General features: G+C 49.2%; 1 protein-coding gene across 1 annotated transcript; it reads right to left on the reverse strand.

The window, feature by feature from the left end:
• Nucleotides 1-959: 959 nt before the first annotated feature.
• TIMM44 (translocase of inner mitochondrial membrane 44) lies at nt 960-15,600 on the reverse strand. The gene is made up of 13 exons (XM_083879841.1): nt 15,548-15,600; nt 14,648-14,755; nt 13,585-13,755; nt 13,265-13,345; nt 12,625-12,774; nt 11,147-11,286; nt 10,466-10,551; nt 9,660-9,752; nt 8,315-8,439; nt 7,273-7,323; nt 6,171-6,260; nt 3,940-4,050; nt 960-1,931 (listed from the first exon to the last, which is right to left on the reverse strand). The coding sequence occupies exons 1-13, from the start codon at nt 15,569-15,571 to the stop codon at nt 1,812-1,814; spliced, it is 1,350 nt and encodes a 449-aa protein (XP_083735967.1). The 5' UTR covers nt 15,572-15,600; the 3' UTR covers nt 960-1,811.
• Nucleotides 15,601-16,872: the final 1,272 nt, after the last annotated feature.

A 16,872-nucleotide genomic window follows, 5' to 3' on the forward strand; every position in this document is an offset into this window, starting at 1 on the left:
TGAACTGCAGGAAAACCCCCCCACGGCAGGGCTGGGGGTCTGAACTGCAGGACAAATCCCCCGGGGCAGGGCTGGGGGTCTGAACTGCAGGAAACCCCCCCCACGGCAGGGCTGGGGGTCCCAAACTGCAGGACAAATCCCCCGGGGCAGGGCTGGGGGTCCAAACTGCAGGAAAAACCCCCCAGGGCTGAGCTGGGGGTCCCAAACTGCAGGAGAAACCCCCAGGGCTGAGCTGGGGGTCCAAATTACAGGACAAACCCCCCCAGGGCAGGGCTGGGGGTCCAAACTGCAGAAAAAACTCCCAGGGCTGAGCTGGGGGTCCAAACTGTAGGAAAAAACCCCCAGGGCAGGGCTGGGGGTCCCAAATTCCAGGATCCAGGGGGGAAAAGCCCCTGGAGTGCCCCAGGACAGCACTGAGGGATGGCTCAGCCCCCCCAAAAGCAGCTTTGGGGTCACAGAATCCTGGACTGGGCAGAGCTGGAAGGGCCAAAAATGTCATTTCACTCCAAGCTGGAATGAAAAAGCCCCGGAGGGGAATTCCCAGCCCCAAATGCCTCATCCCCACGGATTTTAAACCCCAGGGCAGCTGTGCCAGGGCTTTACAACCCTCTCCATGAAAGGATTTTATTTTTGGATAATATCCACCCTAAACCTCCCCAGGCCCAGCCTGGGGCTGTCCCCTCCTGTCAGGGATTTGTGCAGGTCCCTCCTGAACTTCTTTTTCCCCTTCTGAGCCCCTTCCCCACCTCCCTGAGCCTCTCCTGGGGCTCCATCCCAGCAATTCCAGCCCCTGGAGCATCTCCCGGGGTGTTTGTGACCCTCATCCTGCCCTGGGGCTGGTCCCAGCAGGGAAATGCTCCATCCCCACACTCTGGGAATGTTCCAGGGGTTCAGGGAAAAGTCTGAGATGATCCCAGGGATGTTCAAAGCTCTGGAAAACTCAGCAGAGAAAGAGGAACTGGAATTATTGTCTTTAATCGCTCTGTCCTGCCTCACCCTCACAGCAATCCTGGGATTTTCTCGTCCCAAAATCTTTTCCCAATCTCTTTTTTCCACGGGCAGGGGGTGCCTCAGCTCCCAGATTCCTCCAGGAGAATCCCAAAATCCCCCTCTGACATTCCCCCAGCAGGGAGAAGCTCAGGAAGGAGAAAGTCCCAAACCCCACTGGAAAACTTGATTTTTTTTTTCATGATTTGGGGTTTTCAAACCCCATTTTTTTTTTAAGATTGGGTCTGAAAAGGGGATTTCACCCCACAATCCAGCAGCAAATTGAGGAAGTTTTTAGACACAGCAACAAAAATTCCTCCTGGGAGTGAGACAAGGATTGGGACAGAAAAAAAATCAGAATTTCCCAAAGCTCCTCACAATCCTTCTGCTCATCCACACCCTCCCAAAGGATCCAACTCTGCCTTTTTGTGGCCAAAACCCACAAAATTTTCCCCTCTGACAAGCTGTGGATGAAAAAAATCCTTCTGAAATCAGCTTTACCTCAAACCAGCAAAGTCCTGGTTTGTATTTGCTTTGGGAAAAAAGTGCAAGACATGGTGGGGACTCGGGGCAGGAGCAGATTTGGCAGCCAAGACCCTCCTCCAAAACCTTCCCGAAGTTCCAGCAGGTGGGAATGAAGAGCTCAGAGGGATTTTCCCATTTTTGGGAAGAGCCTCTTGAAGCAGCACCAACAGCTGCTCGTCCCCCCATCCCTCAATCCATCAAATTTTGGGATAAAAACCAGGATTTTTCCTGGAATGTTGATCCCTGTTGGTTTTTTTTTTTTGGTGAATTCCAGGCTGGAGCTGCTGCCAAAGCCCTGCTCAGAGCACCTGCTCAGTGCTGGAGGAGGAAATGTCCAGCAGCCTCCAGGCCATGTAGGGGTTCAGCTCGTCCTGGTCCCGGCACAGCGCCCACACGTAGAGCATCCTCAGCACCTTGTCCTGCCAGGGAAAAGAACATTTTAGGGGTTTTGTACATTCATTCCACCTTCCAGAAAAAATATTATAATTTTAGGGGGGTTTTGTACGCTATTCCCACCTTCTAGGAAAAAAAAAAAAATCACAATTTTAAAGGATTTTGCACATTCTTCCCACCTTTCAGGAAAATAAATGATAAAAAAAAAAAAATCACAATTTTAGGGGGTTTTTCACACTCTGCCCACTTTCCAGCTCCTTCCAACACCAATAGGGGGTTTTGCACACTCTTGCCACTTTCCAGGAAAAAAATCATAATTTTAGGGGTGTTTTAAACACTCTTTCCACTTTCTAGGAAAAAAAAAAAATCATAATTTTAGGGGGGTTTTGCACACTCTTCTTACTTTCCAGGAAAAAAAATCATAATTTTAGGGGGGTTTGAACATTCTTCCCACTCTCCAGGAAAAAAAATCCCAATTTTAAGGGGGTTTGCACACTCTTCCAGGAAAAAAAAAATCCCAGTTTTAGGGGGGTTTGCACACTCTTCCAGAAAAAAAAAAATCCCAGTTTTAGGGGGGTTTTGCACACTTTTCCCACCTTCCAACCCCAAATTTCCATGAATTTGAGCCTCTCCAAACCCTTTTCAACACTCCAGGAGCTGCTCAGCCCTTCCACCCAAGCCCAGGCAACTCGATTAAAGCTGAGATTTTTTTTTAATTTTTTTTTTTTTTTTGGGGTTGCACTGGAGAATTTTAATTCCTCCTCTCTCTGATTTATTGCAGCTCAGGAGGGACCTGACAGCAAACGAGGCTTTGATATCCTGTTCAATAATTACCCCATCAATATTTATCTGCCAGGAAAATGCAGGAATTGAGTGCAGGATCAGCTGTTTCTGAATCAGCCTCATCATTCAAATGAATCCTAAATCCCATTTATTTATTTTTTTTTTAGTTTTTTTTTTCCCAGCCTGGATTAAAGGCCAAGATTTGCAAAAAGTCAATTATTTGTTAAATGATTTTGTTAATTGTAAGGAAAATGAGCTGGGAAGTGGCAGCTCCATAAAGTGCCACAAAGCCACTGGAGCTGCCTGGAAAAGAGAATTTTGGGAATATTTGGGATTCCAGGAACCTCCTCCAGCTGCTGCTGCTGCCACAAATTCTGGGAATTCCAGCTGGGAGGGAAGAGCCTCAGGATATTCCAGGGATTTGGGATCCACAGATCATTCCCTGTTCCCAAAAAATCACAGCCAGCCCGAGGTGTGGGTGTTCCCTGTGGGGTTTTCATGGGATTGAGGCATTATTTGTGCAGTGTGGGGAGATAAAAATGTGGATTTGGGGTTGTTTTTTTTATTCATCATCATCATGCAGTGAGTCAACTCTGCTCCCACCCTGTTTGCCAGAGGTTCTGCTGGGCCAGGAAAGGGGAGGGAAACCCAGCGGGGAACGGGATGGGGCTGCAGTGGGAGAGCCCAAAGGTGTCCCTGACCCCAAATGAGTCCCAGACCCCAAATCCAGATCAAAAACGTGTCCCAGACCCCAAATGTACCCCAAACCCCAAAGGTGTTCCTGACCCCAAACCTGCCCCAGAGCCCAAAGGTCTCCCAGATCCCAAATGTGCCCAGACTCCAAACCTGTCCCAGACCCCAAATGTGTCCCTGATGCCAAAGGTGTTCCAGGCCCCAAAAGTGTCCCAGATTCCAAACCTGTCCCTGACTCCAAAGGTGTCCCCACACCCCAAATGTGCTCCAGATCCCAAATGTGTCCCTGACCCTGAAGGTGTCCCTGACCCCAAACCTGTCCCACACCCCAAAGGTGTCCCAGATTCCAAAAGTGTCCCAGATTCCAAACCTGTCCCTAACTCCAAAGGTGTCCCAGACTCCAAACCTGTTCCAGACCCCAAACCTGTTCCAGACCCCAAACCTGTCCCAGACCCCAAACATGTCCCACAATCCAAACATGTCCCACACCCCAAACCTGCCCCAGACCCCAAACCTGTCCCCAGACTTGTCCCAGACCCCAAAGCCGTCCCCACTCACCGGGTCCCCTTCCACCACGTCCCCTTTGTGGTCCTTGATGACCATCACCACCTGGGCCTGGAAGGTGATGATCAGCACCGGGCCCTGCTCCATCATCTTCCCCATGGCCAGCTGTGGGGGACACAATTCCAGGGAATTCCAGACAATTCCAGACAATTCCAAAGAGAAAATTCCATGAAAAATATTCCTGAATTTCCCTCCCCACCCCTGGATGTTCAGTGACCTCAATCCCAATGTTCAGATATCCTGGAAAAGCTGTTTTCCCCCCAAAAAAAATCCAAGTAAAAATTGGATTTCCCACCCCTGGATGCCCAGTGACCTCAATTCCAATGTTCAAATATCCTGGAAAAGATATTCCCAAAAAGAAAATTCCAAATAAAAATTATTTGGGAATTTGTATCTCAAAGCTTTCTCCAAATTTTGGGGTTTTTAAAAAATATTTCCCCCTAAATTTTTAATAATAATTTAATAACTTTTATTTCCCCTAAAAATTTTAATAATAATTATTAAATTATAAATAATGAAAGATTTTAATAATAATAAAATTAATAATAATGATAATAATAATAATAATTAAAAAAATTTATTCCCCCTAAATAATTTAAAATTATTTCACCCCTAAGCTCTGCTCTGATATTCCCAATTAAAAACAAAAATCAAAAATACCCTGCCCTACAAAAAAATTGGAATTTTCTGCTGGAAATGGTTGGAATCAGAACATCCTGAGCTGGAAGGGACCCACAAGGATCAAATGGAGCTTTTTCTCCTCCTTTAAAATCAATTTTTGTTGGGAAGTTGTTCCTGAACCAGACAAAAACTTGACCAGAAAAACTTCCCTTTGCCAGGATTTTTTTTTCCATTTATTCCCATTCCATTAAATATTTTAAAGACTTTATTCACTGGAATGGAAAAGGAGTAAAAATTCATCTTTTTTTTTCTTTTAAAAACCCCAGAATTCTCTTTGTGCCCATTGTGGGAAATCTCTTTTTTTGTTTTATTTTTTGTGGGAATTGAGGCTCTGGAATTCCTGCCTGTGCTGCCCCAAAAAGGGAAATAAATCCCAGGAACTGAGGGACAGCAGGATTTTCCTCTGTGGGAAATGTTCCCAAATATTCCCTTTTATCCCCAATAAAGGAAAGCAGCCCCAGGAGGGGCTGGGCTGGGTCACAAAGGAACAAATTTATTTATAAATTTAGATTTTTTTTTCCTGATTCCCTGAGGGGGATCAGTAACTGCCTCATCCCATCCCAGCCTGCAGCTCAAATCCATCCAAATAAAAAAAATCCCAATTTTTCCACCCAGAATCAACTGCAGCCTGATTTCTGAGATATTTTAGATGCTAATAATAAAAATAAAACAAAATAAAATATAATAATAATCCCACAATATTCCAATAATAATAATAGTAATAATAATAATAATACTAATAATAGTAATCACATAATAATAATAATAGTAATAATAATAATATTCCCACAGTACCCCCCCAGGCCTGTGGGATTGCAGGAGGAGCAGGAATAATAACAATAATAACAATAATAACAATAATAACAATAATAACAATAATAACAATAATAATAATAAATAGTAATAAAAACCCCACAGCATCCCCCTGACCTGGGATTTTCTCTCCCAGCAATGGGAGATATTTTAGATGCTAATAATAATAATAATTAACTAAATTAAAAAATTGAATAATAATAATAATAATAACAACAACTCCACAGCATCCCCCAGGCCTGTGGGATTGCAGGAGGAGCACGAATAATAATAATAATAATAACAACAACAACAATAACAATAATAACAATTTCTCCTCTGAGAGCAGAAATCCCAAACCCCAAAGCTCAAACCCAACAAAGAAAATTTGAACTTTACAATCCTGGATGATTTTCCTAATTTGATGCCCCCAAAACCCCCGTCCTGCCCCAGGGGAGCCCCAGGGGAGGTTCAGGGGTTCAGTCCCAGCCCAGGGGAGGTTCAGGGGTTCAGGGGTTCAGTCCCAGCCCAGGGGAGGTTCAGGGGAGCCCCAGGGGAGGTTCAGGGGTTCAGGGGTTCAGTCCCAGCCCAGGGGAGGTTCAGGGGTTCAGTCCCAGCCCCAGGGGAGGTTCAGGGGTTCAATCCCTGCCCCAGGGGAGGTTCAGGGGTTCAGGGGTTCAGTCCCTGCCCAGGGGAGGTTCAGGGGTTCAGGGGTTCCATCCCAGCCCCAGGGGATCCCCCAGGGAACTCACGTCGATGTTGTCGATGTCCAGGACTCTGGAGTGGAACTGCAGCCCCAGGGCCTTTGCCTGCTGGATGGGATGGGCCAGTTGGCTGTAGGTCTGTGGGGGGATAAATTCAGGGTTGGGGGTGGTTTGGGATTGTTTTGGCAGCAGCAGATTAAAAAAAAAACCCAAAAAAATAAAAAAAAAAGCCCAAAAAATCCCCCAAAAGACAAAAAAAAAAAAAAAAACCCAAAAACAAACAAACAACAAAAAACCAAACAAACAACCAAAACAAAAAACAAAAACAAAAACAAAAACAAAAAAACCCCAAAACAAAAAAAAACCCAAACCAAATCCCTCCAAAAAATACCAAACCAAAGCAAAAACAAAAAAGGAATTTTTGCTTGGAGAGAGCCACAAAAAAAACCCCCCAAAAAACCCAAAAAACCCACAAGAAAAAGTCTTTTTTTTTGTTTTTGTAAATGTGCTGGAGGAAGGGATCAAAGAACTGCAGCAAATGGTTTGGGATTCACTAAATTCCCATTAAAAATCCCATTTTTCCTGGGCAGAACAAGGAAGGAAAAGGGAGGAAAAGGGAGGAAAGAAATTTGCTCATCAGGATTTATGAAATTTAAAATATAAAAATCACTCTCCCAGCCCTCTGGTGGTGGGAAACAGCACAGGGAATTCATTTGGAGAGTAAAGTGAAGGTCTTAAAGAGAAAAACAGAATTATTTTGGGTTTTAAAAGCAAAATTATTATTTTGGATTTTAAGAGCAGAATTATTTTAAGAGCAGAATAATTTTGGGATTTTAAGAGCAAAATTATTTTGGATTTTAAGACCAAAATTATTATTTTTGGATTTTAAGAGAATTATTTTAGATTCTAAGAGCAGATTTATTATTTTGGATTTTAAGACCAGAATTATTTTGGGTTTCAAGACCAGAATTATTTTGCATTTCCCACCACGACAATTCCAGAGAAACAAAAACCCAAAATAAAAAACAACAACATCAGGAAAAGTTTTGCCTTTCAGGAAACTCCCTGAATTCCAACCCCTCCACCCAAACAACCCAAATTTCCAAGAGAAAAATAAGTTTTTGGGGATTTTTTGGGGATTTTCACTCACAGCCTCATAACACCAATCCTTGAGGATGTCGAGCTCTCCTGAGATCAGAGCCTGGGGAGGAAAAAAATCACACAGAATTTAAAATTTAAAATAAGTTTTAAAGTTCCTTTTAGATCAAAATGAGACAAATCAGCAGCAAAAACTCCTTAAATCTCATATTTTATGGGACTCTGGGGAGGGAAATTGGAGCTGGAAAGGGGAACAGGGAAAAGGATTTTTATAAAAATACAGGAGGTGAAGCCAAGGGATGTAAAAATTTGGGTAAATAAATATTTTTAAAGATTCCAGGTGAAGTTTCACATTAAATTTTCCTGTTTAAGGTGCCAGGGAGGGAACAGAGAGTTCCCAGAGCTCAGGAAAAGGGAGGAAAAGGAGGGAAAAGGAGGGAAAAGGAGGGAAAAGGAGGGAAAAGGAGGGAAAAGGAGGGAAAAGGAGGGAAAAGGAGGGAAAAGGAGGGAAAAGGAGGGAAAAGGAGGGAAAAGGGAGGAAAAGGGAGGAAAAGGGAGGAAAAATCCCAAGGATTTCCCAAAGCAAATTCTGTCCCAGCTTTGGATTTTAGCAATGGAAAATTTAAAAAAAAAATTAAAATAATTTAAAAAAATCTTCCAAGGGATAATAAAGGGGAAAAAGAAGGGAAGAAATGTAACAATGGAAAAGTAAAATAAAAAACATTTTCTAAGAGATAATAAAGGGGAAAAGAAGGGAAGCAGTGTAACAATGGAAAATTAAAATAAAAAACACCTTCTAAGGGAAAATAAAGGGAAAGAAGAAGGGAAGCAGTGTAACAATGGAAAAGTAAAATAAAAAACATTTTCTAAGGGATAATAAAGGGGAAAAGAAGTGTAAAAATGGAAAAAGTAAAAAAAAATCTTCTAAGGGAAAATAAAGAGGAAAATAAGGGAAGCAGTGAAACAATGGAAAAGTAAAAAAGGGATAATAAAGAGGAAATAAAGGGAAGCAATATAACAATGGAAAATTAAAATAAAAACATTTCCCAAGGGATAATAAAGGGGAAATGAAGGCAAACAAGGGGTGCAGTGACCTCGAGCACGTTGGGGATGATGTCCCTCTCGCACTGCTTCAGGAACCGATCCTTGTCAAAGGAGGGATCCACCCTGAGGATCTCAGTGAGCACCTCGGACATCTCGGTCTTGGAGAACAAACCCCCTGGGAGACAAGGACGGCCCGGTGAGGACAGACAGACAGACAGACACAACTCAGTGAGGACAGACAGACAGACAGGGAAATCCACCCAGCACAGCCCAGTGAGGACAGACAGACACAGGGACTCAGTGAGGACAGACAGACAGACACAGGGACAGGAGAATCCACCCAGCACAGCCCAGTGAGGACAGACAGACAGACAGACACAGGGAAATCCGCCCAGCACAGCTCAGTGAGGACAGACAGACACAGGGACAGGATCAGTGAGGACAGACAGACAGACACAGGGGAATCCACCCTGCACAGCCCAGTGAGGACAGACAGACAGACAGACAGGAAAATCCACCCAGCACAGCTCAGTGAGGACAGACAGACAGATAGACACAGGGACAGGGAAATCCACCCTGCACAGCCCAGTGAGGACAGGGAAATCCACCCAGCGCAGCTCAGTGAGGACAGACAGACAAACACAGGGACAGGATCAGTGAGGACAGACAGACAGACAGACAGACACAGCCCAGTGAGGACAGACAGACAGACAGACACAGGGAAATCCGCCCAGCACAGCCCAGTGAGGACAGACAGACAGACAGACAGACAGACAGGAAAATCCACCCTGCACAGCTCAGTGAGGACAGACAGACACAGGGACAGGATCAGTGAGGACAGACAGACAGACAGATAGACACAGGGAAATCCACCCTGCACAGCTCAGTGAGGACAGACAGACAGACACAGGGACAGGAAAATCCACCCAGGGCTGGAAATTAAACCCAAAATCCATCCCGTGGTTTATCCTCCCACCCCTTCACCCCCTGATTTAACCCTGGGCAGTCCTGCAGAGCTCTGGGCCGTGCCCGGGGCAGGGAGGAGCAGCAGGAGCACCTCAGGGGGCTCAGGGAGGTGACACCCCGGGGTGTCCCCGTGCCCAGGGCAGGGAGGGGGCAGCAGGAGCACCTCAGGGGGCTCAGGGAGGTGACACCCCAGGGTGGCCCCGGGCCCAGGGCAGGGAGGAGCAGCAGGAGCACCTCAGGGGGCTCAGGGAGGAGCAGGGTCCCCAGGATGGCCCCGTGCCCGGGGCAGGGAGGGGGCAGCAGGAGCACCTCAGGGGGCTCAGGGAGGAGCAGGGTCCCCAGGGTGTCCCCGTGCCCAGGGCAGGGAGGGGCAGCAGGAGCACCTCAGGGTGCTCAGGGAGGTGGTGACACCCCGGGGTGTTCCCGTACCCAGCAGGTCAGTGACACGGTCGGTGACGGCGCGCGAGGCGCGGATAAAGGCGTTGTCGCTCTCGTCGTATTTCATCTTCATCTCAAAGAACCCTGCAGGGGCAGAAAGGGAGCTCAGAGAGCTCACAGGGCATCCCCCAGACAGGGAATGAGCTCTCCTCAATGCCTTTGGTCAGGTCCAGGTGCTGGTTGTGAGGTGGTTTATTCCCTGTTTTATTTTCCGTTTTTCTCCCTGGTTTTTCCTCATTTTTCTAATTTTATTCCCTATTTTTCTCCCCCACTTTTCTCCTCCATTTTATTCCCCATTTTACTCCCCCATTTTTCTCCTCATTTTTCTCCCCTGATTTATTCCCTATTTTTCTCCCCCGTTTTTCTCCCCATTTCATTCCCTGATTTTCTCCCCCATTTTTCTCCTCATTTTATTCTCCAATGGGAAGGGAAGGGAAGGGAAGGGAAGGGAAGGGAAGGGAAGGGAAGGGAAGGGAAGGGAAGGGAAGGGAAGGGAAGGGAAGGGAAGGGAAGGGAAGGGAAGGGAAGGGAAGGGAAGGGAAGGGAAGGGAAGGGAAGGGAAGGGAAGGGAAGGGAAGGGAAGGGAAGGGAAGGGAAGGGAAGGGAAGGGAAGGGAAGGGAAGGGAAGGGAAGGGAAGGGAAGGGAAGGGAAGGGAAGGGAAGGGAAGGGAAGGGAAGGGAAGGGAAGGGAAGGGAAGGGAAGGGAAGGGAAGGGAAGGGAAGGGAAGGGAAGGGAAGGGAAGGGAAGGGAAGGGAAGGGAAGGGAAGGGAAGCTGCTGCTCTCTCCCATCACTCACTGTTGAAAACCACATTGTTGTCCTTGAAATCTTTCCACTGCTGGTACCACTTGGAGTCTTTATGCAGCACCATGCCCATGGCTTCCCTGGAGAGGGCAGAAAAAGGGGATAAAACATGGGATATTTGGGAAAAATTAACTGGTAACAAACACAAACAACACCCCGAGGAATTTCCCTGCAGCACTTTGAGGCTAAAGGCAGCAGGGGAATGATGAGCTCAATTACAAGATAAATTTATGACCCTCATAAATTATCACAAATAAATTGCAGGCCCCATAAATGATAAGCCCCATAAAATGATCCAGCAGATAAACAAAACAAATAAAAACCAGAGATAAATAAAACATTAGATAAACAAAACTCCAGATAAATAAAGCAGCAGATAAATAAAAATCCCATTCAGAGGGAGCTGGAAAAGGAGCTCAGCCTCAGCCCAAGTTAAAACTGAACCCAGAACAAGGCTCAGCTGAGAATTTCACCTCTCAACATAAAATCTGAGCTTTAAAATTCAAGTTTTAACTTCAAAATTTAAAAGTTTTGACTTTTAAAATGTCAAGATTTGGCACCACCTATTTCTGTTGGGAATTCCTCCCACCTCCCACAACTCCTGGGATTTGAATTCCTAATTTTCCATCAAATTACAGAGGAGAATAACACCCAAAAGAGGATCTCCCCACGTACTCATTGGCCTCAAACACTCTCTGCTCTTTGATCCTTTCCCCGGAATATTCCGTCCTTTTCCGGAGCCTCTCGGGGCGTCTGTAGGGGCCAGTCTGGCCCAAAACACTCTCATCCAACTCCTTCTTCACAGTTTCCACTCCCTGCAAAGAGAAAACAACCCCCTGAGTGTGGATTTATTTTATTTTTAGCTTCTCAGAAGGTGAAAATCCCTCCTGGGGTGGTTTGGGTGCTGACAGGGGTGGGGCGGTCACAGCTTGATAACAAAATATGGGATTTTTTTCTGAATTTCCTGCAAAAAGAAGATGAAATCCCACTGGAGGGAGACATTTCCAGGCTCTGGACACTCTGGACAGGCCCTGGGCACGCTGGACAGGCTCTGGGCACTCTGGACAGGCTCAGGACACACTGGACAGGCTCTGGACACTCTGGACAGGCTCAGGACACTCTGGACAGGCCCTGGACACTCTGGACAGGCCCTGGACACTCTGGACAGGCTCAGGACACACTGGACAGGCCCTGGACACACTGGACAGGCCCTGGACACTCTGGACAGGCCCTGGACACTCTGGACAGGCTCAGGACACACTGGACAGGCCCTGGACACTCTGGACAGGCTCAGGACACTCTGGACAGGCTCAGGACACACTGGACAGGCCCTGGACACTCTGGACAGGCTCAGGACACTCTGGACAGGCCCTGGACACTCTGGACAGGCTCAGGACACTCTGGACAGGCCCTGGACACACTGGACAGGCTCTGGACACTCTGGACAGGCTCAGGACACTCTGGACAGGCTCTGGACACTCTGGACAGGCCCTGGACACTCTGGACAGGCTCTGGACACTCTGGACAGGCTCAGGACACTCTGGACAGGCTCTGGACACTCTGGACAGGCTCTGGACACTCTGGACAGGCTCTGGACACACTGGACAGGCCCTGGACACTCTGGACAGGCTGTGGGAGCCCTGGGAGGACACTGGACAGACTCTGAGGACACTGGGCAGGCTCTGAGCACTCTGCAGAGCCCCTGGGAGCCCTGGACAGGCTGTGAGCACACTGCACAGTCTCTGAGCACCCTGCAGAGGCTCTGGGCACACTGGACAAGCTCTGGATGATCTGGGAGGACACTGGACAGGCTCTGGGCACTCTGCAGAGCCCCTGGGAGCCCTGGGATCACACTGGACAGGCTCTGAGCACTCTGCACAGGCTCTGGGTGCTCTGCACAGACTCTGAGCCCTCTGCAGAGCCCTTGGGAGACCTGGACAGGCTCCGAGCACCCTGCACAGGCTCTGGGCACTCTGCACAGACTCTGAGCCCCCTGCAGAGCCCCTGGCAGCCCTGGACAGGCTCTGGGTGCCCTGGACAGGCTCTGGACACCCTGCACAGGCTCTGAGCATCCTGCAGAGCCCCTGGCAGCCCTGGACAGCCTCTGAGCCCTCTGCACAGACTCTGAGCCCCCTGCAGAGCCCCGGCAGTACCTGGGAGATGGCTTTGAAGGCTGCAGTCCTGCCCAGCTTCTCCCCTCCCCTGGTGACCGTCTCCGCCGACTGTTTGGCGGTTTTGGCCGCGCCCTCCACGCCCTCCTTGATCTTCCTGCCCAGGTCACTCTTGCTGACCTCGTCCAGACTCTGAAAGGAAAGCAGGGAAAGGTCATTCCAGCTCCAGGCTTTGTCCTCAATCCCTCCCCAGCTCTCCTGGAGCTCCTTAAATCCCAGGAAGGGGCTCTGAGCTCTGCCTGGAGCTTCTCCTCTCCAGGTGAGCACCCCTGGGTGTCTCCAGAGGGGATTCCAGCCCTTGGAGAAGCTCCAGGAGCTCCTCTGGATTCTCCAGCAGCTCCAGGTCTTTATTTTGGGCTCCTCTGGACTCTCCAGCAGCTCCAGGTCTTTATTTTGGCCTCTCAGAGCTGCAGGTGGGTCTCTCTCTTCTCTCCCAACCCCAAATCCCGAAGGAATCCCTGCCTGAGTCTGCTCTGACCACCCTCAATTCATTATTTTGTTAAAATCTCTGGTTTTTAAAAAGCTCCAGGGTCTGAACCACCTCTGGAATCACCAATAATGACAATTCCAGCCCAAATTCAGCAGAGTTTCCCTGAGAGAAAAAAAAATCCCTTTTTTTTACCTCTTTAACTGTTCCTGTTATTTCTTCAAGTTTCTTTTTAATCACTTCTGAGGTCTTCACTGTCTCAGATTCAATGGTTTTCTGGGAAAAAAAAAAAATAACATTAATCAAGAGACAGAAACCACTGAAACCCAGCTGGGGATGGAGCAAAATCCATTAGGGCTGGAATTGAGGGCAGGAAAAAACTCCCTAAACTCAAATATTTCCTCTTAGAAACTCCTTAAACTCACATATTTCCTCTTAGAAACTCCTTAAAACTCAAATATTTCCTCCTGGAAACTCCATAAACTTAAATCCACCTGAAAACCCCCAAAACTCACATATTTCCTCCTGGCTTCCCTTAGAGCATCAGACTCCTCCAGTTTTTTGGCCTCATCCCGGAATTTTTTGATGCTTTCCTTCATCTCTTTGTTCTTGGCCAGTTCCTGTTTGATGTTCTCCACGAAGCCTGAGATGAATCCTTTCCTTCCTCCCGAGGAGGAGCACCTGGACTGCAGAAAACCAGTTCCATTTAATGCCAAAAAAGGGATTTAAAGTAAATATTTTAATATTTGGGAGACCCAAAAAATTCAAGGGTCAAAGGCAGGAGGGTGAGGGACCCCAGGGAGACCCTGGAGCATTTTTAGGGTGGGTGGGAAATGTGGGAAAAGCAGCAGCTCATCCCTCAAAATCCCTCAAAAAGTCACTCCAGTGGATTTTGTGGAATTCTCAAAGATCCACGTGTGAAATTCAATGGATTTCATGGAATTCCAGGATGGATTGGGCTGAAAATTCCACTCCTTGGGCAGGGACATCTCCCACCCACCCCAGGGTGCTGCAAGCTCAGCAACCCCAAAATTCCCCTGAATTTGACTGAAAAATTGGGAATTTCCAGTCCTTTCCCACACACCCAGCTCAGGACTCTGCTGAGACATCCCAAAAAACTCCAGTGCCAAAGGCAGGAGGGTGAGGGACCCCAAAGTCCCCTGAATTCCATGGAAAAAAATGGGAATTTTCAGCCTTTTTCCACACATCCAGCTCAGGACTCTGCTGAGAGACCCCAAAAATCTCCAGTGCCAAAGGCAGGAGGGTGAGGGATCCCAAAAATCCCCCGAATTCCATGGGAAAAAATGGGAATTTTCAGCCTTTTCCCACAAATCCAGCTCAGGACTCTGCTGAGAGACCCCAAAAAACTCCAGTGCCAAAGGCAGGAGGGTGAGGGACCCTCAGCTACCCCAAAATTCCTTTAATTCCACTGAAAAAATGGGAATTTCCAGCCTTTTTCCACACATCCAGCTCAGGACTCTGCTGCCAGAACACCCTGGGGATGGAATAAATGGAATAAATAATGGAATAAATGGAATAAATAATGGAATAAATGGAATAAAAGGAGGTGGGACCAACCTGGGGAGGGGCCAAGGCAGAGCTGCTGATCCTGTCCAGGGCACTCCTGGGCAAGGCAGGGATGGGGTAACGCCTGGAGAGGAGCCACAGGCCACTGAGGAGACATTTCTGCAGGAAAACAGCACAGGGGCAGCTCAGGGGAGGATCCAGGAGCTCCCAGAACCCGAATTTGGGACACAAATCCATCCTGGTGGGACAGTGGTGATGCACAATTCCATCCTGGAGCTGAAACGGGTTTTTTTCTGGGGAAAATTCTTTCAAACATGACTTTTTCCCAGCTCTGGGACCATCCCTGGATGGTTCTGCTGCCCCTGCTGAGCTCAAAACTGTAAATTTCTGCTCTGGAAAGAGCCAGAGCTTGGAGCAAGAGAGAATTTGAGAAATCCCAGATAAAAATGTGGATTTGCTCAGGAGCAGCACCAAACCTTGGAGCAGGAGGACTGAGCCCAAATCCCGAATTTCTCCTTTAACTTTGGGCACAAAAGACCCATCCAGGCCCCTCCTGCTCCGGGTGACGCTCCCGGGGAAATCGCCCTGAAAAGAGCCCCGGGAGGAGTCTCAACACCGCAAAATACCGGGACAGGGACCCGCTGGAGCCTCCGGGAACCGGGGCCGGGTGTGACCACCGTGTGTCCCCTCCGTGTGTCCCCACCGGGGCCGTGTGTCCCCTCACCGGGGCCGTGTGTCCCTCACCGGGTCTGTGTGTCCCCTCCGTGTGTCCCTCACCGGGTCTGTGTGTCCCCTCCGTGTGTCCCCTCACCGGGGCTGGGCGTCCCCTCAGGGTGTCCCCACCGGGAGCCGCCATCCCCGGGGCCCCGAGGGCAGGGAGGCCCGGTCCCCCCGCCCCGCTCGCTGTCCCCAGCCCTTTCCCGGCCCGTTCCCGGTCCCGGCCCCGCTCACCCGGCACCCTCCGGCCGCCGCCATCGCCCCGCGCGCCCCGTGACCTTCGCGCCGCGTCGTGACGTCATCACCGCGCGCCGCCCGCGCCACGTGGCCGCGAACGGCGGGACCGGGACCGGCAGTACCGGGGCTGGACCGGGGCTGGACAGGGGCTGGAGCGGCATTACCGGGGCTGGACAGGGGCTGGACAGGGGCTGGACTGACCCCACCGGGGCTGGACCGGGGCTGGAGCGGCATTACCGGGGCTGGACTGACCCCGCTGGGGCTGGAGCGGCATTACTGGGGCTGGAGCGGGCCGGGACCGGCAGTACCGGGGCTGCTCTGGGCCGGGACAGGCCTTACCGGGGCTGTCCTGGGCCTTCCCCGGGCTGTCTCGGGCCTTCCCCGGCCCCACCGGGGCTGCTCTGGGCCCAGACCGACAGTACCGGGGCTGGACCGGGGCTGGGACTGACCCTACCGGGGCTGCTCCGAGCCTAGACCGGCCCCACCGAGACTGGAGCGACATTACCGGGGCTGTCCCAGACCCTCCCCTGCCTCACCGGGACTGCAGCAGACCGGGACCGGCCTCACCGGGACTGCACCAGACCGGGACCGGCCTCACCGGGACTGCACCAGACCAGGACCGGCCTCACCGGGACTGCAGCAGACCGGGACCGGCCCCACCGGGACTGCAGCAGACCGGGACCGGCCCCACCGGGACTGCAGCAGACCGGGACCGGCCCCACCGGGACTGCAGCAGACCGGGACCGGCCTCACCGGGACTGCACCAGACCGGGACCGGCCTCACCGGGCCGCTCCTGTGGGAAATAGAATTTAGAATCCTCCCTTACGGTTAAACATTCAATAAAGCTCTTTGTTGGTTTCCTGTAATGCAGCCAGTGGGTTGAACATTGAATGAAGTTCCCTGTTCCCTGTTAGATTGTTCAGTTTGCTGCTGTGTAACCAGTGTTTGGAACCTGTTAAGTTTTATTTGTTCTCCAGTAGTTCCTGCACCTTTACAAAGTTAGAATTCTTTGTAGCCAGTTTGTTAAAGTTCTTGATGTTAGATTTGTAAGGACCAACTAGTAGAAACAGGAGGGGGGGTACAGGGAACCAACCATTGCCCAAGAACCTCCACAATAAAATAATTAAGACAATTAGGAAATAAAAAAGGCCAAGTATGGCTGGCTGGGTGACTCTGCACTCAGCCAAGTCCACACTTTGCTATTTCAGAGACACTCGTTAAATGCCCTTCCCGTTATAGCAATATAATGAATATTCATAAAATTCCATAAATTAGTTTTCATATTTTAGCAACTGTTTTGTATGGCTCTTCTTTGGCTTCG

This window comes from Zosterops lateralis, assembly GCF_965231275.1.
Source record: "Zosterops lateralis genome assembly, chromosome: 29".
In the NCBI taxonomy this organism is placed as follows: Eukaryota; Metazoa; Chordata; class Aves; order Passeriformes; family Zosteropidae; genus Zosterops; species Zosterops lateralis.

Excerpts from the sequence above, each read along its gene's own strand:
- TIMM44 (XM_083879841.1), bottom strand. The coding sequence starts at position 15,571 with ATGGCGGCGGCCGGAGGGTGCCGG. Across the intron at positions 13,346-13,584 it reads GGGAAGCCAGGAGGAAATAT|AAAACCATTGAATCTGAGAC; the intron begins GTGAGTTTTGGG and ends TTTTTTTCCCAG. Across the intron at positions 6,261-7,272 it reads AGGATTGGTGTTATGAGGCT|ACCTACAGCCAACTGGCCCA; the intron begins GTGAGTGAAAAT and ends ATCCCCCCACAG.